This window comes from Syngnathus floridae, chromosome 13, assembly GCF_059516105.1.
Source record: "Syngnathus floridae isolate MCC-2025c chromosome 13, RoL_Sflo_1.0, whole genome shotgun sequence".
NCBI classification, from domain to species: domain Eukaryota; kingdom Metazoa; phylum Chordata; class Actinopteri; order Syngnathiformes; family Syngnathidae; genus Syngnathus; species Syngnathus floridae.
In genome coordinates this window covers 7,568,374-7,592,047 of record NC_142425.1, presented here as the reverse complement: position 1 = coordinate 7,592,047, position 23,674 = coordinate 7,568,374, and the positions used below count along the sequence as shown (strand labels likewise).

Here is a 23,674-nt window from a genome sequence, read left to right as displayed (position 1 = left end):
AATTCCCAAGGGTCCAACTAGTTCATAAGCTTCCGCACGCCATTATACTTAGTTGCCGTCTGCTGACCGTTATTTGTTTTTTGTTACTTTCCCTGCTTAATGATGAAATAAGACCCGGCGAAGTCTTCTCCGCCCTTTTTCAACCCCGACACAGATGATAATTTTCATCACCAGAAGAACTTTTAGGCGCACAACCTTTAAAACGTCTTTTTGAAGTAAATATTCACATTTTCACTATATTTGTGCTAAATACTTCTACAGTAAATGTAGACACTGTGCGTACGGTGAACTCGTGCCAGCATCAACAAATTTCATCTTTACCTGTATGTCCTGGGTATCAACAGCAGAATTCACAGTTCATTAAATTTCTCTCCCTGAAATGCCGCAGCCAGGTAACTAGCCACAATTTTCAGTTTTTTCCATCACATTTCAGATCCAGAATTTCCACTTTGTGCGTATGCCGGCTGCTGTGGATTTGCACGCTGTTTCAATCATAAAATAGGTATGTGTCCCACGCATGTCCTTTGTCTTTGCATCCCTGCCAATCAATGCTCTGCATGCATGTGCATTGATAATCCAAATGGTAATCATGTTGTTGGATGACAATAATGACAGGATAAATTGATCAACACGCACAGTCTGTGCCTGCTTCATTTAAGACATTCATGCTGCTATTGGGAAAAAAATCATTACCGCAAACAAACTTCCTCTGATAAAATATTTTACAAAAGTAATAAATCAAGTCACTGTTAATCTTTACTTCATGTGACACTATCATATTCCATTTGTTTTTAAGACGATTAATCACCATGCATGGTCTTGTACCCCAAATTGAATAAAGAACATGAAATGAAATTAAAACAAATGGCTAAATAAATAGATAGATACACTTTCCATTTCAATTAAATATACAGTGATTTTAAGCAATATAGAAGATGTGTTGACTTTACGTGCCGAAAAGTATACAAGTATATAATGGCTTATGAGAAATGGGAACCCGCCATACCGGAAAATTTACTCTCTGGTAGCACACCAAGCATTTCTTTCATTCTCTGGCTGTCTGAACTAGTCACGAATAAGTTGTTTGAAAATATCTGTATACATCTGATTTATTTGTACTTGTGTCACCAGTTTTTACTGACTCATCCTTTGCCATTTGTGAAATGCTACTAAGGAGTTGGGCCAGACACAAAGAACCTGATGTTGCTTCTGAGGAAAAGAATCGCTCGCAAAATTCAAGAATGTTTTTGGACCATCCAATCTTGTTAGGAATAATAGAACAAACGCTGTAAAGCAGTTGTGCTAGACCTCTTTGAGGACATATTGTAAAGAGTTTATTTGAACTTGACTACCTGTTTAAAACAGTAAGTTCTTCTGCTCTGGCACTCGGCGTGCAACAATTAATTGCCGTCTACCGCACCTACTATTTTCAGGAAAGCAAATAACAGGTGGTGCCACTAGGTGGCCGTAATTACCTTTTACGTAATTACCTCTTCCACAGTGCCTTTGAAACCCTGAGTTCAACTAGCTCTTTGCCGTGTTTCTGTTCTGCATAAATACTCTGGGTATGCGGTAGGTTTCAACCAGTGTAATGTTCGATTGCTTCCCTCGTCTCCCTTGCTGTCAGTTGAGGTGGATGCAACGTGTCTTGGTAGGATCACATCTGTGCCATACTTTTTTGCATTTTTAGATGATGGCTTAAATTTCGCTCCTTAATGTTCAAAGCTAGGGATTTATAACCTTTTTTAACCTTTTATAACCTATCCCCGCTTCAAATTTTGGCAGAACTTTATCCCATGACCTGCCTGGCGAGTCTTCAGGTTTTTCATCATTCTGTGGTTCAGTTTTGTTCTCGAACAAACCACTGAAACGTTCATGTCATGAGATGCCAAGAAAAGTGTTTAAAGTGATAGCTGGTTTAAAGTGTGATTAGCCGGGTTTTCTCCAAGAAGAAGAATGAACGGTCATCCAAAAGCCTTTCGCAGGCGGCAGATTGAGCACAAAAACGTTCATCAGGAAGAAATACACCGTTCGCTCAAAATCTAAACGGATTCATGAACTTTGGTTCTCTGAACTCTTTCAGGTAGGCCTACACCACTCCCCCTACCACTTAAGACCATTATAGTCTTTATTTACATTATTCTTACTGTAGTATCCATATTATAGCTCTGTTTCTTGTGAGTCACGAATGAATTATATTATTTGTACAAGTGCATTTCAACGAAGCTTCCAAAGAACTGTGTGCACATTACAGCCATTGTGTTTATTTAAATATTAGTCTTAGTGAGTGCTTGGCTGGATGGACTGACGCTGGCCAGTGGCCACACCATCATGGGGCAGAGAAGGCCTTTTAGTTCTGTCAAGCAGCACTATTCCCTGTGGCTGGCAGCTACTTGCTAAAAAAAAAAAAAATGTTCCATCGCCACACCTCTGTGGACTTGCTGGTCAAAATTTGATTTTCATTTATGTTGGTTGAGTTCCTTGTCTGGTCATTTCATGTCACTGCAAGGTGTTTGTGCCTAAAATGTTACTTTGTATGACATTCATTGAGGGATTGCGCGTCACAGGTTTGCGCCGAGAGCCTCTCTTCAGGCGAGTTGCGTCAGCCAGTGTACCGTGTGACGTCTTTCCTGGACAGCTGAAACAATTTCATTGCTTGGCCACACTGATGCGTCATTACAGTCTGATACCTCTTGAGCTGAGAAAAGCCGCTCATACTCTCAAAGAGCAAGTTATGGATCTTCAAATGCATCTTGTGTGACAAAAATTTGGCTCCTCTCAGAACGAACATTTTTAATCCAAAGCAAAAAACTTCCACCCTCTCTTGACATTTGCTTGATTTCCTGCAAAGAAGGCCAAGAAGGGAAAGACTGTAATTATTAAATTATAGAAAGAGGAACTGAAAATTTAATCAGAGTTGTCTTGTAGTGGGTGGGGCACTAAGTGCTGCGTGACCCATATTCGGGCTCCCCAAGGTAAAACCACATAAAGATGAGTAGTCTGACACTAGAAATAGTGAAACTAAAAGAAGCCCGAGCTCCATCCTGTTCTATTCACAACTATCTGTATTTGGACCATATCCAGTTGTACACTCCTAATTTAATGGCTCGTCTTCACCCATCAAGTTTACTGGAAATCATTTAGTTTTTGCATAATTCTGCTTCATGATGTAACTAGCGATGGCACAAACAGTATAAGGCCTCATAAACGGAGACAACCAATTCATTTTTCCATCCTTCCACACAGGCGTCGCACCACCTCTGCTACAACTGTGAGACAGAGAAAATTTGCCAGATTTGCAATGTTCAGTTTGATGCAAATGGGCTGAAAAATGCCTACTTTTACAAATCATGTCAAAGGGCTTACGATGTTGCCGGCAATCTTGGATATGCCAATACAATGCGACAACAAAAACGCTCAGTGTGTGTTAAAGGTCAGTGTGGCACAGATGGCCTTTTTGAACCACGCTGGGGGTGTTTGAAGAGCCAGACCCCCTCTCGGCCTCAGCCGAGCTCCACCCTTTGCTGCTCCCAAAACAGGATACAGTGCATTTGTTTGATGGAAGTATTTGTAACTTCCCATCTGTGTGCTGAATTTAATTACGTTTCACTCTTCTTTTTCTTGCAGGTGTCAACAAGCGAGAGTGTGAGGGTGTGCGTGTGTTAGTGTGTGTGTGTGTACGCCAGAGTGCGTGCATTCAGTCACGTGCATATTCCTCGCTCAGTCAGCATTTGGTGTGGGCTGTGACCTGAACACATCTGAGGCACGATGAGTGAGCTGGAACAGTTGCGGCAGGAGGCAGATCAGCTACGCAATCAGATCCGGGTAAGACAACATTGTGTCGAGTTGACGCGTGTGTGCCTGAATGTGCGTGTGCGATCATCACACGTGAGCGACTGTCCGCTCACTGTAAGCTGTGACGCAAAAACACTTTTGGGTGAGACAGTGACGCATGCCACATGTTTGTCTCCCCCCTTTTTTGTAATGTGCCGTGCACGTGTTGCTGTTTAAAATGTCGTTTCTGTTTGTTCACTGCAGGATGCCAGAAAAGCGTGCAGTGACTCGACTTTGTCACAGGTAAAGGGCAGTCTAGGAAAAAAAAAATACTCATGCTGTATTTACCTAATGTATTAATATCAGTAATAATTTTGGTACTGTAAATGTTAAAAACTGAATTTTTTGCCGCCTTCCCAAAATATTAAAAAATGACTTGAGCGATTCTGCTGTGTGTCTGACAATGTCTGACTCATGGTAAACATTTTTTTTCTTCTTTTAGTGAACAGAAACACGCACGACTTCTACTATCCAGTGTTGTGATATGTGCATGTAACCACTGACACTCCTTCCTGTGTTTTGGCAGATCACAGCTGGTCTGGACTCAGTGGGCCGGATACAGATGCGGACGCGGCGCACTCTCAGGGGGCACCTGGCCAAGATCTATGCAATGCACTGGGGGAGTGACTCCAGGTAATGTAGTTCTTCCTCAGACAGAGCAAATATTAGCTTTGTGTGTATACACAGTCCATTTGAACTTTAGCATATTACGTGGCTATATTGGGTGTGTAATCAAGTTTTGATGTGTATCAGTATTTTATGTGTTTTAAATCTTTCTCTCTGTCCGTCTGTCTCCTAATGCAATGCACCGGGCCAGTGACGGCAGTCCCAGGTGTGGGGCTCGATACAGCTGCTACCACCACTACTTCTACTAATATGACTAATACCATTAGGAATGAATGACACTGGCACCAGCACTTCTACTTATTGTGTATTGGCACGAACTTACCCTCCCATTACGATGACATGGATGATATTTGAAGTGTACAGACAGCGGCATTAAACACTGCTTGTTTAATATCACCTTAAAGATGCAGTTTGAGTACTATTGGAAAACTTGAATGATTCAGAGATGGCTGCACACTCGCAGTAGCTACACAAAAAAAAGGTTCAAACTGCGTTTTTAACAGTTGCACCAAGGATGGTTATTTTTTTACATATGCATGCAGTCCCTCCAGTGGCTTTCTATTTCTGTGATGTGCATTCCGGGGGAATTCCACAACCTTTTTATGAAAGAAAATGTACTAACTATTTTTAACATCACTTGAATGGGTGCAATGACAATTTAACCAGCATGTGCACACCCTCTGTGATACAGCAGGGAGTTTATTTTGTACACAGCTACTGACATTTGTGCTTGGTGCCTCCCTGCTTCCTGTCCCTAGAGAGCAGGAAACATGCGGTCGGGGTGTTTCCGCATTTGCACTACTTAGGCATCGCTCTGTCTCCTCCCGTTCTCTCCTGGCCATTCTCATTTTCTTTCTCCTTGAGATTTCTCATATTTGCAGTTGCTTTGTTTTTCCCTCACACATCAAGGTTTCCCACACCTCTCACTTGACAATACATGCTTCCGAATATTACCGTACACGAAGCAGAGCAATACGAGACTGAGCAAGAAGGGAGATTTCATGTCTTCTATTAGTAGATCTTCAATTTTATCTACACAGAGCACGCACGGTGGCTGCCTGTCATCGCTTTGAAAGCACCACAAGCATGCACCGTAGTACAATGTTCCTACGATACATCCACACCTTGCCTCATCTTTTTTTCTCGATTCTTTTCCAGGCTTCTCGTCAGTGCCTCGCAAGATGGAAAGCTAATCATCTGGGACAGTTACACCACAAATAAGGTCAGAAAACTCTCCCGTGGCAGTAAACCGTTCTTCGAATCTGGAGCACCCTTAAACTACCTCGAATAGTTTGCGCCTTCAATAACGTCTCGGCGGGTGTTGATATTAAAATTGCGATTGGTATCCGCAGATGCATGCCATCCCACTGCGCTCTTCCTGGGTGATGACGTGCGCCTATGCTCCCTCTGGGAACTATGTGGCCTGTGGTGGCCTGGACAACATCTGCTCCATATACAGCCTGAAGACCCGCGAGGGCAGTGTGCGTGTCACCCGGGAGCTACCGGGTCATACAGGTGGGGTATAACAATTGCCTTGTGTAGTAGTGTTAGAAATCAGTCTATCTGATCTAGGGTCAAAAGAAATTACAGTATCCTGATTTGAGGTCAGTTAGAAACCCTTCCTGAATTACTGATATGTTGTCTGATGAGCAAGCCAGACCACAGAAATGTTAACACACTGGGTCTTTGGATTTATTTTGCACAAATTATACACACATTGTTCACCTAAGTGTAGTAATAGCAATATAATCATGGGTTAGGTAAAATAATTCCTGTAAGTGATTCATGAATCTGTCTTCTTTCAGGGTATTTGTCCTGTTGTCGTTTCTTGGATGACAACCAGATACTGACCAGCTCTGGAGATACCACCTGGTGAGTGTGCATCTTCTTTCTAAAGTTCAACTCACAAATCGACTTTTAATGGAAGGGCGCGCAAAACAGCCAAATATGGTATGCAGTAAAAGGCTGCCGCTCCACATTGCAAGTTACAAAGTGCTTGGTAATTCCCCAACATCTTGTGGATGAAGCTGCCATATCTGTTGCCTTGCATTATTTATAGCTAGACAGATTTTCATGAGAGAAATTAAGGCATCAAGGGATTAACCTAAATATATACTACATATATTAGCTTCCAGCTACAAAGTGAAATAAAAGGGAAAACACACAGTTGAGAATTGAATTAGAGTTGCTGTAAATATAGTGCATCATTTACTGTTTATACGAAATGTATATACATCCATACTATACACTAATGATACCAATAGACAATGTGAAAAAGTGTTTCAATGCAAATGTGTCGTGTCGCTATGACTTCACTACTGTCTTATTTAGGTTGATGATAGACTCGGGCGCTTCACGATTTGTGCTCTGGTTGTGGGTCATCGCCGTAGGAATGAGGCTCCGAGCAAAACGGAGAAACTATATGTATTATGTACGATCTGTATGTCATATGTTTAATTTTAATTGTTCAGCCCATACAGGGTGATGAGCGGTCGCATAAATTAACTGTGAGCGGCACCAAATGTCAAATTCAATTTATAAATATAAAGAGTTGGATCCACTATAAAGATTCACCCATTTTATACCTCTTGAGAAGATTGCTTTAGTCACTGCACAGTGCCTAATTGTCATCATGAGCACTCCTCTCCCTTCCAGCGCATTGTGGGACATAGAGACGGGCCAGCAGGCTACAACCTTCTCCGGCCACACGGGTGATGTGATGAGCTTGTCGCTCAGCCCGGACTACAAGACCTTTGTGTCTGGAGCCTGTGACGCCACCTCCAAGCTGTGGGACATTCGTGACGCCATGTGTAGGCAGTCTTTCACTGGCCATGTGTCTGACATCAACGCTGTCACTGTGAGTCACGCACACGCGTTAGTGTCGGAAATTCACAACTCAATGGTTCAGTTACTTCTGATTTAGGTTTAAGATTTCTAAATTATTTATGAAGCTGGGTGTGTTATAGTTGCAAAACTTGCTTTACCAGAATGACCTTTTTTTTTTTTTCCTTTTTTTCACTGCAGTTTTTCCCCAATGGCAATGCCTTTGGCACAGGCTCAGATGACGCCACCTGCAGGTTGTTTGACCTGCGTGCCGACCAGGAGCTGATGATGTACAGCCATGACAACATCATCTGCGGCATCACATCCGTGGCGTTCTCCAAGAGCGGCCGCCTGCTGCTGGCTGGCTACGACGACTTCAACTGCAACGTCTGGGACACTCTGAAAGGCGACCGGGCGGGTACGTAAGGCCTTACTGGTCGGACCACCAGAATGAACAAATGAATATCAATCTGACATGCAAAGTAAGGGCAGTTAATCACGCTGTATATTTATATTTAGCATACCAAGTTTAGATACTATAAAATGTGCTGCCTACTTATTATGGGCGAAACGAGTGTAACGCTCTGTGTAATATCACGATGGTGTCACAAGATGGCAGCGAGCTACCAGAAAATGGATGCGTGTTTTCACAATAAGCAACTTGTGAGTAAGGTGCCTCCTGTTTGTGTTTGAATCCCCACTTCCTGTCACGCAGGTGTGCTCGCGGGCCACGACAACAGGGTGAGCTGCTTGGGTGTGACGGAGGACGGCATGGCTGTGGGCACCGGCTCCTGGGACAGTTTCCTCCGGATCTGGAACTAAACGAAGCCAACCTCCTCTGGGCTGTTCTTCATCAGCGCCTGACCACCCAACACACACACACACACACACACACACACACACACACACACACACACACATACACGCAACGTAACGTGACTCATTCAGGAGGGCTGGAGCTGAAGGGAGTATACATGGTGTCAGCCCTCTAAATTCTTTATACTTTTTGTTCCCCCTACACAGCAACCTGAAAATTTCCAAGCAGTCCAATCAAAAATAGTCAAGGGATGAATGACTAAAACATCTAATTCTATAAGTATGCGTGTAAATTTATATATAAAAAGACAGTATATATGTATAGCATTGTGTGTGTGCGCGCGTGTGTACATATATGCATCATATATGCATATATATTTTTTCTACTTTTAATTTCCCAATTTTAATTTCTTAATCACTTTAGGCTTTCGTGTTTGCGTTTTACTTATTCCCATTACGACACAGCTGTGTGGCAGAAAGAAGCACTCCCTAGAAAACACGATAATCAGTTGCAGCGGGAATCACACGTGTCCCTCTGCAAATGTTTCGAGGAAAAGGACCTCTGCTCGTCACGCATGTTTAGAAGGAGTTTGCAATTTTGTCGATGGAGAGCTCAGGTGGATCCTAAATTAGGTGTCCAGATTCAGGAACAGGCTTTCCCAAACATTGTCAACATTTAAAATAATGTATTGCCATGACATGAAGGCACAGTATAGTAGGGGTGGGAATTGCCAATAAACCAGCCATAACAGATTTAGTATCTTTTGGTGCACTTGAATAATTGTGGAGCGTATTGCGATCTCATTTAAGTTAAGCTACCGTATTTTCCGCACTATAAGGCGCACCTAAAAACCTCCAATTTTCTCAAAAGCCGACAGTGCGCCTTATAATCAGGTGCGCCTTATATATGGACCAATATTGAGCCACTACAGCAGGTGTGTCCAAAGTCCGGCCCGCGGGCCAAATGTAAATATCTTATATCTGGACAAAGTTTTAAAATGGGCCATACATTGAAAGTGCGCCTTTATATATGGACAAAATTTTAAAATGGGCCATTCATTGAAGGTGCACCTTATAACCCGGTGCGCCTTATAGTGCGGAAAATACGGTATATAAGAGTTGACACATGAACCAGAGCTGCAGTAGGATGAAAATCTCAATTCACGATAGTCTCAACTCAGTTTTATAGAGCAAGGGAAAACAATGTGACAGCTTTGCTCCCACCCCTGAAAGAGTACTGCACAAAAAATAAACACGAAAAAGAATTTACTGGATCGTAACCGAATATAAAAAAAAAAAAACAAGTAACACCGCTTTCAGCATTCTTCCTGACAATTCCAACTCAATGCTTAGTTTGAGAAAGCCTGCTCCATGAAATGGTGCTTTTGTCACTCAAGTCCACACACATCCACAGTTGCGGAATATCATCCTAGTTAGATTGTGTGTGCGGGGAAAGCTTTCCCTGTGGAGCACACAGTGATGTGGACCACCACCACCAAAGGACTACACTGACTCTTTTTGACTTTTTCAAAGAAAGCAAATGAAGGAACTGTCCTGGTGTGAACTGCATGGACCTGAAGTCACGGGCCACTCCAAAAAAAAAAAAAAAACTGAACACTTTCTGTGCTTTGTTTAGTTTCTTCACCAAAAAAAAAAAAAAAAAATACAACTTTGTGAACTGTTACTACTGCTAGTGGACAACATGTTGAAGAGAAACTCTAGGAATGCACTCAAACTGCAATTCAACAACTGAGCACATGTGACTCCACTTCCAACAGGGCTGGGCAACCTGGCTAAGGCAACAACCTCAAGAGGGACTACTAAAATAGAAAATTAACCCCTCAAATGCTTATAATAAACATCATGGCGGCATCATTTTATCAAATTTGCTATGACCCTCAGAGGATTATGATAGGAGAAAGGTTTCTCACCCCTGATTTACACAAATGTTCCTCCTTTTCTTTTTGCTTCCTCGTGGCTCCTCTACAGCAGGGCTTCTCAACTGGTCTCCCTCTGGTTTTACATGGCCGGCAAGTCACAACCTCAAATTCTCAGAGTGAAATCTGCTCCTGGTTAGTGAAACAACATAGTTGAATGACAACAGGTCACATGTTAGCCATCTTCTGGAAGAGCATTTTGTTGTTCCTATCACTACAGGCTGCTGCTTAGATTAGATCGGAAAAAATAGACTATAATAAGTAAATAATTTTCTGTCCAATTAAATAAAATTGAGTAATTTCCTGCAACCAACCTGATGGCACTTTCATGTAAATACATGTTTAAAGTGCATTTCATAGTCTTAAATCTATGGAAGGACCAAAGTGAAATGAGGCTACATTTAGAAAACATCAAGATTTCATAACTTTAAATGAACTCTTGACTGTGTCCCTGTTTTAATAATAGTTTAAAATCCTATGTTATTTATCTTGAATGTAATTAAAATTGTTCATACCTAATGCACAAAATGTTTCATTTTAATTTTTAAGCCACTAGTTGAGAAGCACTTCTGTCTTGTGGGGGAAAAACAAGAGGAATAATAAACAGAAACTTGATGTTGAGTTGCTAGACCTATCATGTGTCATCTCAGGTGCCTGTGTCCAAACATTAGACACTCTGCCTTACATCAGCTTGCATCGTCACCACAAAACAAAAGTCTTGAATTTGAATCACTTGTACTTTTCCACTTGAAGCGCACGGTTATACTTGTGAACACTAAGGCGCACTTAATGTCGACAAACACGAGCCTGTGCAGAATCATTCGAGTTCTTCAACTTTTTGGTACAATATTCTGCTCCAAGGTTCAGTCCATTGACATATATATATAAGGATTCTATAGCCACCTTTTTCTTAAAATGAATGCAGTGGTTCTCAAAAGTTTTTTTTACACTACCATGTAAAAAACAAAAACAATACTTTGCTAATACCGCCATCACGACCATTATTAACTGAGGTTGTGTTCCTAACAAGAATCATTAAAAGTTAAATACAACTGAGTTGTACGGAGGCAGTGATTGTTGTCTGCCACACATTGAGGATCGCTGCATTGATTTGAACAGAGTATTAACCTTGGGAATCTCTAAGATGTGTCAGATATATGTAAGTATGTGTGTGTTTGTGTGCGTGCGTGCTAAACTTGATTAACTCATTTTCATGGACCCTGAATTGTCATTTGGTGCAGAATGCTAACTAGCTAACAGATTAAAGCAGTGTTTCCCAACATTTATTAAACATAGGTACATATTTAACATCTGAAAAAAAATATTTTGACACTTTACCAAACAACACTCATAAAAAGTGGACATGCAGCTTCATTTCACCTTCTGCCATTTAGTGGAAGTTTAATTATTCTGCTATATAGTATGTTGCTGGCTCAAATAGTTGAACAAAGATACATTTAAATATGTTTTGATATCTTGCGAGACATTTTGGGAATCACTGGTTTGAAAGAATTGTTTTTTGGAAGGACATGGTATGGCCGTTAACTTGTAGCCAATTAGCCTAGCTTAGCACAAAACAGCCTTTCACCCTAGCGCCTCTAAAACAAATGAATGTGTCACAGTGAAACCTTCACAAGTCGTTCAAGTCGTTTCTATTTGATTATTTTTTTTTTTAAACTACAAGTCAAATTTTGTTGAATATGATGGAACACGAACAGCTTCATGCTAATCATTAGCAGTCATACCCTTTCCATTACTTTCTCTATGGTTATCAAAATTACTTGCTTTGGTTGCACTTTGTGGGTGTTGGGCATTTGAGGTCAATTATTCAATTTGGTTGTAATGTAACTAATTTACTAGCACAGCTAAATTAACCAGCTCATTTACGCCAACGGTGATAGCGCCAAGAAAATATCAGGAGAGTAAAATGACCCTAGTCAATTTCCTTTTTGGCTTTACTTCCACCTGGACTTTATCTTAAATGAAATTAGACTTTTCTGAACAAATGGGCTCATTTTTCCCCTTGCCTGTGATTATTAAGAAAGCCAACAACCATCAGAGCACACAACTGTACGCATGAAAACAACAACAAAAGGTGCTGCTTTGATTTAATTTCATACTTTTGTATGAATGTTTTGTATGTTCTCAACATTTTGTTTGATCGGACCCACGGCTTAAACGATGCTGTCGTTTTCTACACGTGTCAACCTCAGTGCCAACATACATTGTAACTTTGGAGTTATTCAACAGGACAAACACATGCAGACAGTGCCATTTAACCACCACAACCATGTCCACCACACTATCACAAATAATGCACTGCCTTTTTGACTCTACGTTGCTTTATTTCCTGTTTCCTCTCCTCAGCCAGTAATGACCAGGGACTCGGTGCCATGATAATTCTTTTACAGTGCTAGTGTGTGAAATAATCAAATAGAATAATTTTTATAGTCTTTCACACCAGATCTTTTTTGTTTTTGTTATTTGTATTTGTACAGTGGCTTGGTGATATGTTGCCATGAGTTATTGTCCTCAATAAAAAAAACGCTTTTGACAAAAAACTTTGACTGATGCTGTGAAAAGAGGCGGCAGACAACAGTATATGCTATGTGCGGTGAGATGGAAGTTGTTTTGTGTTCATTTTTGTGCAGATTTATTGACATGGATCCTAAAAACAAAAGACCACAAATATGTTTCATTAGTAAATGTATTTTTCTTGCTAAAATGCATGTACAGTCTGACAGACACAACAAATTAGTTTCACAAAGGTTTGCCCTCCCCCCCCGAAAAAAAAAAGTCGTATTCACAGTGTGAAGTACATTAGTATAGAAATATAGCACCCCATTAGTTAGTTGGTTAGTATTTCATGACATTACATGGAGTGGACAAGTTCATGACAAATTAGTAGTTTACTCTCAATATTAATCAATTCATAATGGAACTAAAAAAATAGACAACAGAATCATAGATATGGCTGTAAAGATTCAAAAAAATGCTTTTGCTCTTGGATTGTTTGTGCCTTTCAGTGGAAGAAGAAAGTTGGGAGGATTGTCTTTATTGTTGAGGCTGCAGGTACTGCTTTGTAAATGTCTCCAACTGTTTTTCCATCTCACTAGCTTTGTGCCTGAAGGTCACACACAACACAGTGAATTAACAAGGGGGGGCAATGTTATAGCTACAAAAATATTGTTTGCATTAGGAGAGTAAGGTCATATTAAGGATATGTTTTTTAGCGGAATAAGAAATAAATGTTTTCCGGCGTGGAAAGTCTTTTTTTTTTCTTGTAAATAATCAACTTTATGACTTGATTAATTTTCCAATGATACATTGTTACAGACTTACCGCAACCTCTTGGAACGCAGTTGGACGCTTTCCAGCTGATTAACGTTGGCGCTCAGTCTGCGAATTTCTGCCTCGAGTTCCTCCTGGGTCTGCTCCACCAGATGACAGAGCCGAGCGAAGGTGGTCGCCATCTCCCTGGTAACACAGAGAACGCTTGTTTAATTCTACTAATTCGGTGGGTCCTTCAGTTTTTTTGTTCCAACTATTTTGTTCCAACTTTCCATCACATTAATGATGGAAAGAGCATTGACATGATTATTGTGCGCTCATTTTTTATTTTCATTTAAACGAGCGTGTAGACATTTGATAACCACTGTGTGCAGTCACTTACTGCTGCACTTGGTGGCTACAGTTGGTGCTGGTGAAGCTGACGATGAGCTGCAGCTTGTCTGTGGCGTAATCCACAAACTGGCGTTTCAGGGTGCGTTCCTTGGCCTTGGTGGTCCACGTCAGGCGCTCGTACAGGTACAGCAAACCGTAGAGGGAGGCCACCATGCCGATCAGCCTCCACCCCACTGTCTTCCATACCTTAACACACAGATAACACGATAGTATTATGAAACTAATTTGAGGTAAAATGGGGGCTCACAGTTTAGATCCATATAAAACTTTTTTTCTGAAAGGACATACCACTCCTCCAACGACAATAGCGCTCATAGATGTCCGGGAGGTGAGGGATGCTGCGTTGGTTGCCATGGCGACCATCAGGTCTTCCTGGCTCATGACGGCCGTCCCGTGGTTGGGTAGCGCGACAGTGGACGGGGGTCCCGAGGAGGGCGTTGTGGCTGAGGGCAGTGCAGGTAGAGATCCCTGATGGACATGGAAGTGATATTCGTGAGCATGAATGTCAGATACACTCTGATCACCTCATTTATTTCCACTGTAAACCTTTTACAGTCTGAGAAAATATCTGCAGTGATTTTAAAACAAAATTGGGTATCAATGTATAATTCTACTGAATCATCGCTCTAGGCCATACCTGCAATTTCTGGTCCACCAATTTGAGGGCTCTCTCGGCATTGACTGATCCCAGGAAACGGTGCACTAGCGCCGTCCAGCCAAAAGAAAAGCGAAACTCAATGTCCTCCTGGAAGTCACTACACAGCGAGGCACAGTTGAGGTCGTAACTTAGGTCCAGCTTCCTGTTGGGCATCAGCATGTGGATTTGGCTCTGGTTGGCAGAGGGCAGCAAAGGGAGCATACTCTCTGGAGATGGGAGAGGACACAGAGGGGGCGGGGGCATCATCTGTCTGTTACATACTTGCAAATTTTGCAAATGCTGAGCCACAAATATGCAGGGGTTTAACTACCTGTCATAAACCTCTGAGTCGATTGGACGGAGGCGTTGACGGCGTCTGAGCAGCGGAAAGCCAGGTTCTTGCCCATCCCCTCTTCCACATGAGACAGCAGATCCTGGCATTGAAAAAAAAATTGACATTCATTTAAAACCAGAGTACTGAGAGGAAGAAAAACACAGCGCTTCTACTTACCGACTTATAGAGCTTGAGGACGTGGGGCGATGGGTGGAAGTCCGCATGGAACTCTTCCACAATCACGTGAAGACGGCAGATTTCTTCACTCATGGCGTTGGACACCTCAAAGGAGGACAAAGTCAGCACAGCACATCTTCCCACAACCAGGAATGTCATTCATGTTGAAAAAGGTCTTTAATAGCATTTTACCTTGGACTCCACATCCTCACTGATGGCCTTGATCTTCTTATTGATGTCGTCAATCAGCAGTCTGAGCTGATTCTTCACAAAGTCCAGCCGGTCTTTTAGATATTCTCTTTCCTCCAGTGCTGCTACTCTAAATCCCCGTGCAACAGGCAGCCATTTCAGACACTCGTCTTGGAGTCGAAAGGCAAAATCGGACAACTCCTACCTCCTCCTCACATTTCTCGCAAGCCACAGCTTCAAAATCCACGTGACGCGTGCGACTCACCTCTTCTCTGCGGCTTCGATGTTGATGGCATCCATGATGCACTGGACTTTTTCTGTGATCTGCTTGGCCCTGATAGTGTGCTGCTCAAACTTTGTTTTCACTGCTGACTGCGAGATACACTCCTGCGAGGCCATAACACACGCGTGCGTTACTGTGACATTTGTCGGGGCTGATGATGGAGGGCGAAAAGAGGATGAGACGCACATCTGCTGCTTTTTAACTTAAAACAAAAGAGGCAAATGAATGCGTGTAAACAACAGCAGCAGAGTGTGCATCTCACATCCCGAGGCCCCCAACTAGTCAAAAGTCACAGTAAGGTGGCGGTGAAGCGTCAGCAAAATTATAAATGAATACAAACAAACATACAGTAAATGAAAAGGGACATAAAAACTGTGATCAACATAATACAGTGGGATTTTCAGTGTGTGTGATGCTTTTGAGGTGTTTGACTATGTAGCTTTCACATAGTATGATACAAAATCAAATAGGCTACTTATTCTGTAAAAACAACTCAAAAAGGGGCAAAATCAATTTTGAAATATTAAAAACAGAATAATATCCAAATGCAAAGTAAATGCCCTCGCCTTAGTGAATCTAGACTTCAACAATGAAGACGCATTTTGATGGAAAAAGCACAGTGGCTGCTTCTAGAAGAAGATCGTGGGGGCCTGTTTGAAGAGGTGCCTGATAGAAGAAGCTAACAGGGACTCATGTTAAGATGCTGTGAAATGACACCGGTTCCGTCTTAATTCCTGAGAGTGACCACCTTCGACTTCACTACACCAGCTGGACCTTTTCACAACGGCAGCTTTCCACTTAGAGCAGAATATCAATGTTTATCTTCTGCTACGATGCTGTGGTAAAACTGAAAATCATGCATACACACCTCAAACCTCCTTTCAAAGTTCTGGAACTCTTTGAGTCTCTCCTGGAAGCCCTCAGCCAGGGCAGCACCTGGTGAATAGAATGACGCAATTGCCATTCAAAATTAGAGAGTGATTGTGTGGCGACCAGTCTGACTTTTGCACTCAGTCAAGATATTAATTGAACCGAAGAGAAGGTCAGAAAAAAAAAAGCGGTGGATGTGTAAAGAAAAAAATAGAGCGGCATCAATCACTCTCTCCTGGTTACCTGTCTCGGGCATGCCCTGTGCCCGCTGCATACGGGAGTTGAGCACCTCTTTGGCGGAGATGAAGAAAATGCGGTTGGGTGCCTGCTCATGGTCCACGACCTTCAGCTCTTCCACGAGGAAGTTCACGCAACGATCTGTGTGCTGCTTTCTCACCTGGAGCATGAGAGCGGGAAGAAAAGAGCCTGGATTGGAACCCACAACCTCAGTACTGTGAGGCAGCAATCTGTGTGTCCCAACTCACATCTTCCATGTATTCCGGTTCATTTGCCGAAGCATCCCAGCGATTGTTGAGAATGAAGATGTTGGGCTTTGACAACCGTTCGTTGACTTTGTGGAAAAAGTGCTTCTCCTAGATGTTTGGATCAAACACAACATTTATATTCTGAGAAGCAAGTAAACTGCTTTGTTTGCGCTGATTCAGCCCTCATTTTTTCTCCAGCAAATTAGGTATTCATAATAAGACCGCAGCAAAGGTGTCATTACCGTGTTCATGAGCGTAGATTCAGAGTTGGCAACCAGCACAAAGACATCAGCATCCAAGCAAAACTTGTCTATCCAACTGTCCAACTCTGATGTGACATCTGTGCCCGGGCTGGTGAATGTCACAGCAGTTATTTAATAGGACAAAGAACAAATTTATAAAACATGAACTCATTTTGCATGCATTTTAATCAGTTTTAAATGGTGAAAAAATTGCATCCTGTATTATTGAATACCTGTCTACCAGCACCAGGTCATCCCGAAGGAGGGCACACTTGGTCTTTGGCCAAAATACACGAACGAGACAACCGGCATCCAAACTCTCATCCATGTGCAGGGCGTGAGCCAGCTGGTTTACTGTCTGCAGATTTTCCAAACACACATTCAAAACATTTACTAAAAGAACAGAGATCCTCTTTGCGTGATGAAAATTAAATGGTTCAAAGAAAACTTTCAACATATTTCTGACATGCGTATTTTGGAATGTGTGAGGAAAATAAGGTAGCTGTAGACTTTTGTAACATTTGTCCCATTTCTGTGAAGAAACATAATTTCGATGAATTTTTTTTTTTTTTTTTTTTAGGATGCATTTAAATGTTTGGGAATAAGAATACCATAACTACTGACCTTGATACTTTTCTCCTCCTCCGAGCCCTCAGTTTTGAGGTAGGCCTTATCCTCATCAGTCCCCTCCACACTCAGGAAGCAGTTAGTGGTGTGACCAATACCACTGGGCAGCACACGGTCCCTCAGCATAGCGTTGACCACTGTGCTTTTACCGTTACTTGTCCTACAAGCAAACGATTGACAACAAATGGACCTTGTTCACGCTAGTGAGCAATGCTTCAGGCATGTTTCTGTGAATCTCCAAAAAAGGGGTTCTAAAAATTTAACATACGAGAGGTAATGCAACACAGTCACACCAAGGATTTAAGGATTAAAAGTAAAATTTCTCTTGAATATAAACATCAAAACAAAAAAAATCTTTGTGAGATATCCATAAGATGACAAGATTTATAGTCCCATTTGTGTTTACCTTCCAAAAAAGGCCACTTTCATGTGTCTGCGAGCCAGCACCTCCTTGATGACAGCAAGTTTATCTGCATAAGCCTGGATCTCCAACTTTTGATCCAGACTTGCTATTTTTCCCATCGCTTTATCGCTGCATGTTTCTGTTCAACAAGCAACAAACAATATTGACACAAAAGTAATCTAGGGTTATAATCTAGAATAAGAATGTTGCAACAATGTCCTACACTATATGATAAGATCAATGACAACATCTCAACAGGTTTAACATGTAAAAATGTTATTAATACAGATCAAAACAAAAGCCCAAAAAATCTTTGGATGAATACCGCTGCCATTCTTAAAATGATTTAATCACAAAGTGCACAGGAATGGAAAGTGCACAGCAAAATAAACACTGTTGAGAATACAATCGCCTTAGAAAAGACAACACTGATGTAATTAATCGATTAATTTCATTACTGGTATTTTTTTTTATATACATGAACTTTTTGTATGCTCAAACCCTGGCATTCACTCCAACAAACGCAAGCAGCAATTGATAGCTGAGTGTGTGGTCAACAAATAAGTACACAAATAGACCCCTCCACTGCCCCTCAGGATAAGGTGGTAAGCATAACAATGTCATGTGGCCCACGGGGGCTTGCTTGTTTACAACAATATTTACTATTTTTCATTTGCTTGTTTTGGATTGGTGACCTACAACTGTTTTTCATACATATAAATATGACTTCACAGCTGCATTAGTATAGATTTGTAATATGCATTTTAGGACTGGAACTCCCATCAAAAATTGAGGACACCATTTAAATAGACTGGTGGTGTTCCACAAGGCTATATACTCGGTACTTTGTCTTTCATTCTAATGTCAGAACTGATTGACCGTTAGTTTTTGGAGGGACTTAAGTTGGCAGATGACCCATCCTACCTTCCACAAACTCGCAGGCCTCTGTCACGTAATTTAGAAGCTGCTCAAAAAGGTCACTTATGGTTTTCTTGGCCACCACAAAGTGCTTCAGTGGGGAAAACTCTCCTCTGGCAGAATCGGTGCGTCGAAGTGTTGGGGCCACGGCCATTGTGACTGGAAAATCACAGTGGTCACAAAAAGGTCAAAGTGAGTACACAATAACAGTAAGATTGGATAGCAACGTGAGATCGATCTATTGTGTTACGTGTGTAATCCAACTCTTAAATTTTAGTGAATACAGTATTCAGAGCATGCATGACGCTAACCCACGTTGAGAATGCGAGCGACTTGTTACTTTATTTAGATCGGTTACCAAGGGGAGACCCAGTAGATGTAAACAAGATCAGCTCATGCAAACTTCATCAATTGAAATCGGATGATCAAACCACAATATTTGGGCGTTTTAAGCATCAATTAATTGAATGAATGGATTAAAAAGGTTTAGATAATCTGACACCTTCGTACCTGGACTAGCTAGCCAGTTAGTTGTTAGCTCGCTGCTGCAAACAACGAGCAGTCATCAAAACATTAATGTAGCGAACTTTGCGTTAATGATGTTATTACCACAGTCCTAAAACAGCCAGGGCCGTCTTCTCAAAATAAACACACAAATTGCTCCTCTATGACAGTGTTGTTAATCCCTGCGTGCATTAGATCACACTTGCTGCCAATCGTTAACCTTCAGTTATCTTCACTCGTTGTTATTTATTTTTCCCGGAAATAGAAGAAGAATGTTCAAAATAAAAGTACTGGATCTTGAGGCGCGTGCTTTCACCACAAAAAAAAAGTCAAAAATTATTTACAAATATTACAAAACGTAAAATTAATTTACTGCACAGTACTTTATGAAATATGCTCTCACTGCCACTAAATTATTGTAATTTGGATTATGTCGCACACAGAATTATTGTGAAACTTCTCGCAAAGATTTTCCAATTTTTGTCGTGCTAAATTAACTTGACACAACAGTCAGCGCACATAGTAAAACGACACGGTGGTAATAGCCAATCAGAGCAAAGAATTTCCTCCGACCCCCTCTATGTCCCTTAAGGGGGAGGAGCCAGAGGTTATGACAACAGTTTAATAATGGAATGGCTCACCTGATAATGCCATTCATTATACGTATCGTATTACTTTTTTTTTCTGTTTAATAATTGCACTTAACTGTATTAGTGGGTAGTTATAAATAAATAGGCTTCTATATTAAAAACTGCAACCAAAAGTGTGTCTCCAAAACGTGTAGATTGTTATGCCATACAATTTTTCATCAGCGTTGCTGGATCGCCACAAACACAGCGCACTTCCCTAACAAGATGTGCATTAATAAGATGCATGTATGTTTTGTTTATTTATGCACACAATAGTAATACTCAAATGCACATATACTGTCAAAGATCTACTCCTCAACTACAAAGGCGCTGAAGCATACAAAAAATAAAAACGTACACGTTTCCCCTGTGCTTTTGCAGAATTCCCGTTCAAAGATGGCACAAAACTGCTGAACAGAAAACCCATATTAAGTGCTAGAAAATGTTTTATGCATGTTTTCAACTCCCTCAAAGATTTCAATAGATACAATTTTTCTCCTGCATGTCATTCAAAATCCATTTTGCTTTTATTGGGTGCTCGAGAGGGCACTAGGAGAGGAAACGCCTCTTTGTACTCGCGTTTGTGTTTTTTTCTATGTGTCTTTGTGAGTGTGTGGGTCCTATGGTGCAGTCATCTGGCAGAGACACTGAACACACACGTCCAGCTTCTCTTTTGGCTTTGGGACTTCAACTAACTTCAAACTTGTTATCACAAGAAATTGGAATTAATCCCTTTCTGTTTTCTCTTTTTGCTTGGTTTTATTTTATGGTCATTTTGGGACTTATTATGGAGAATTAAAATGGTGAGAAAGAAAAAACTGCTTGTGTTTGAGTAAGTATTCCTCCTGTTATGTTCTTCGACTGTATGCCACTGTGACAGCAGGGTGTCCCAAATTTTCCAGCTCAAAAGACTAATTAGAAAAAACTTACTCTACACATGAATTAATAATAAGGAATACTACAAATAATTTTTCTTACAACAAACACGATTCACAATACTTATTGGCAAGGAACTCTGTACCTAATAGATCTCAGTCCCAACAGGCTCATTTTGGGCCAATATTTGGGAAACTCCACTGTTGAGATTTATATTAAATCTTTTCTTTTTATTGTCATTTGTGATGGGAGATACGCCACTAATGCCATTCATCAAAATGACGTGTCTTTCTCCCGTCATCAAGGTCTCATCATCACATCTTCATTAGCAATGAAACTGCTCCCATGTAAAGGTGTCACCATCATCCACCCTGAAGTTAACAATTTTTCTTCTTTTGCATATGGAAGTGTTTTTCTTGAAACATAAAATGGACTCAAAGTATTTTTCTGTCAGCTTCCGCATTGTGTCAGTGCTATTGTAGCAGCAGCGAGTTGTGTGAATTGTGTGTGTCTGTTTGTTTGTATGTGTGGGAGCTGAGTGGTATTGTGTGGTGTGTAGGCTATGTACGAGTGACCTTTACATGGTGTGCAACCCCATCTAGCATTCTCTGCCCACTATTTCTTAGAAGCCCATTATACTTGGGCCACCACTAGATATGTTCCTTAATTACATTTCGGTGAAGATCTTGATAATGCTTTGAAAACGTGTTTGTTTTTACCAATCATGACCACAAGAATTCTATACCTACAGTACATTTCAACAGGGGTGTGTAGACTTTTTATATTCACTGTATGTCATGAAATACTCACTGTAAAATTGCTGAAACAACTATCAACATAATATTTTCTTACCGGGACTTGAATATATTTTTTGAGCATCAAATGACAGTTGACTCACGTTGTGTTTATTTTTTTCCCTCATCAGAACTTGTGGAAGCATGTTGTGGGATGGATAGACAACAACAAAGATCTAGTGTGAGTTGCAGTTCACACGAAATCACGTCTTTGAACGTGATTTGAAACATCTTCTTTATCGTAATAAATTATAATTCATCACAATGGAAAAATACTTTTCAGAAACCAACAACTACGTATTTAATTTATATATTTTGTACAAATCTTTTTTATTGCTTCTGACTTAGTGATGTAATTTCTTGAGGTGGTGAATTTGAGACATTCTTTATAGCTATGTCCTCAAAATTAAAACCTGGAAACTACTCCATGTTTAGTAATTCCATTGTATTTTATATCTATATTTTTAAATAGAAATGACATTTTCTTCAATATTCATATTTACTGAGATGTATTTGTATTTGAACAGCTCTATCAATGGCATCAAAAGTTTTTAAAGCACTGTGTTTCAAGTACAAATACACAACTGTCTACATTTTGTGTGTAGATGGCCTCTAATGACCCTGCTGATCCCTCTGGCGACCCCCAACCAGGGGACCTCATTGAGATCTTCAGACCAGCCTATCAGCATTGGGCGCTCTACCTGGGAGATGGTTATATCATCAACTTGACTCCTGTTGGTCAGTGCTAATCTGTGACCACACACACTAAGCAGACACAAAATTAGAACCACTGGCACAGTTTAACTAGATCGAGAAAAATAACTGCATGAAGAATTCCCCCCTAATATCAAAAGTATGATTTGAACACTCTGCAGACTGTCATTTTTTCTCTCTCATCATCACTGCATTGGCGCTTGTCTCCAGATGATAGCCAGGCGGCCGCCATGTCCAGCGTGAAGTCCGTCTTCAGCCGCAAGGCAGTGGTCCGCATGCAGCTGCTGAAGGAGGTGGTAGGAAGTGACTCGTATCGTGTCAACAACAAGTACGACCACAACCACACACCCCTACCAGTCTGTGAGATCATCCAGCGAGCACAAGTCCTGATTGGTCAGGAGGTGTCCTACGACCTATTGGGGAGCAACTGCGAGCACTTTGTCACCTTGCTGCGCTATGGAGAGGGAGTCTCTGAACAGGTGACTTACTATACTCGAGCCACCCATCTCCTGTCGTGCTCGTCCTCAGCATTTTTAGATATAAGGATTGGGACATGTAGTCGTTGCACTTGAAAATGGTGTCATATTATTAATGTTGGATGTAAGTAATTATGAGGAATGTCCTGAGAATTTTGTCCAGCATGCAGATGAAGCAAAAATACCTCCAGATATTTTTGCATCTCCTTCTATATATATAAAAAATCTGATAATTTTATATGCTGTATGTCGACACCAGTAGTAGCATCTCTGTTGACACATGAGAAATGAGGGTCAGGTCATCTCCACACCAGGATGCTGACGTTGCGCAATACCATTTAACACACTGGAGGTGACACCCTGCTTGACACCACTGTTTCTAATGCAGACAGTTTGTAAATAGAAAAGCGGACTTTTGTGGCAACAGGTTTCTCTTAGCCTCACTCTGCTCTGCCTTCTTTTTTGTGTTGGCAGGCTACAAGAGCTATTGGGGCCATCAGTTTGGTCACAGCAGCAGCAAGTGCCTTCTCTGTCCTGGGACTGATTAACACTCGATCCAGAAACAGGCCCTTCTGACAGCTCCTGTGCAACTGCTGCGGTTTAAGACATTTCCTACGGAAAGTCAGCAGCCATTATAGGTTGCTGGTGAAAAGAATCATGAATAAAAAGAAACATATCACAGGGCTGCGTGTAAGTTATTTTAATTTTTATCTTCAATGCATTTTAAATGAATTCTTTTTCAACCTTGTCGTAGTCATATGTATTCATTTTTTGTTTTTAAAGTTAAATATACTT

General features: G+C 41.1%; 3 protein-coding genes across 7 annotated transcripts in view; 2 read left to right on the top strand and 1 right to left on the bottom strand.

Moving 5' to 3' along the window:
* Positions 1-11,714, top strand: part of LOC148388384 (guanine nucleotide-binding protein subunit beta-4) — a 17,243-nt gene extending 5,529 nt beyond the window's left edge. For 2 of the 3 annotated variants that reach the window (XM_088395071.1, XM_088395070.1), the window contains 10 exons: positions 434-502; positions 3,628-3,825; positions 4,039-4,077; positions 4,361-4,467; positions 5,620-5,683; positions 5,814-5,976; positions 6,267-6,333; positions 7,117-7,318; positions 7,486-7,702; positions 8,000-11,714. In XM_088395071.1, coding sequence (XP_088251197.1) covers positions 3,769-3,825; positions 4,039-4,077; positions 4,361-4,467; positions 5,620-5,683; positions 5,814-5,976; positions 6,267-6,333; positions 7,117-7,318; positions 7,486-7,702; positions 8,000-8,106 — 1,023 coding nt within the window. In that variant the 5' untranslated portion in view covers positions 434-502; positions 3,628-3,768 and the 3' untranslated portion in view covers positions 8,107-11,714. The remainder of the gene's footprint in view (positions 1-433; positions 503-3,627; positions 3,826-4,038; positions 4,078-4,360; positions 4,468-5,619; positions 5,684-5,813; positions 5,977-6,266; positions 6,334-7,116; positions 7,319-7,485; positions 7,703-7,999) is intronic. The other variant, XM_088395073.1, reaches the window with a different exon arrangement.
* mfn1b (mitofusin 1b) lies at positions 11,698-19,652 on the bottom strand. Of its 2 annotated transcripts, none has more exons than XM_088395067.1 (18): positions 19,496-19,652; positions 18,893-19,045; positions 17,972-18,107; positions 17,563-17,725; positions 17,172-17,296; positions 16,939-17,047; positions 16,697-16,804; positions 16,455-16,608; positions 16,210-16,277; positions 15,324-15,445; positions 15,062-15,188; positions 14,870-14,974; positions 14,690-14,792; positions 14,359-14,585; positions 14,010-14,189; positions 13,711-13,907; positions 13,380-13,514; positions 11,698-13,161 (listed from the first exon to the last, which is right to left on the bottom strand). In XM_088395067.1, exons 2-18 carry the CDS (start codon positions 19,038-19,040, stop codon positions 13,092-13,094), a joined length of 2,277 nt encoding a protein of 758 aa, XP_088251193.1. In that variant the 5' UTR covers positions 19,041-19,045; positions 19,496-19,652; the 3' UTR covers positions 11,698-13,091. The 2 variants fall into 2 exon arrangements, with proteins under 2 accessions (XP_088251193.1, XP_088251192.1); XM_088395066.1 differs by having other exon boundaries at positions 19,397-19,628.
* plaat1 (phospholipase A and acyltransferase 1) lies at positions 18,549-23,562 on the top strand. Of its 2 annotated transcripts, none has more exons than XM_088395077.1 (5): positions 18,549-18,573; positions 21,821-21,870; positions 22,295-22,427; positions 22,614-22,882; positions 23,354-23,562. In XM_088395077.1, the coding sequence occupies exons 2-5, from the start codon at positions 21,844-21,846 to the stop codon at positions 23,453-23,455; spliced, it is 531 nt and encodes a 176-aa protein (XP_088251203.1). In that variant the 5' UTR covers positions 18,549-18,573; positions 21,821-21,843; the 3' UTR covers positions 23,456-23,562. The 2 variants fall into 2 exon arrangements, with proteins under 2 accessions (XP_088251203.1, XP_088251202.1); XM_088395076.1 differs by lacking the exon at positions 18,549-18,573 and adding an exon at positions 20,609-20,851.
* Positions 23,563-23,674: the final 112 nt, after the last annotated feature.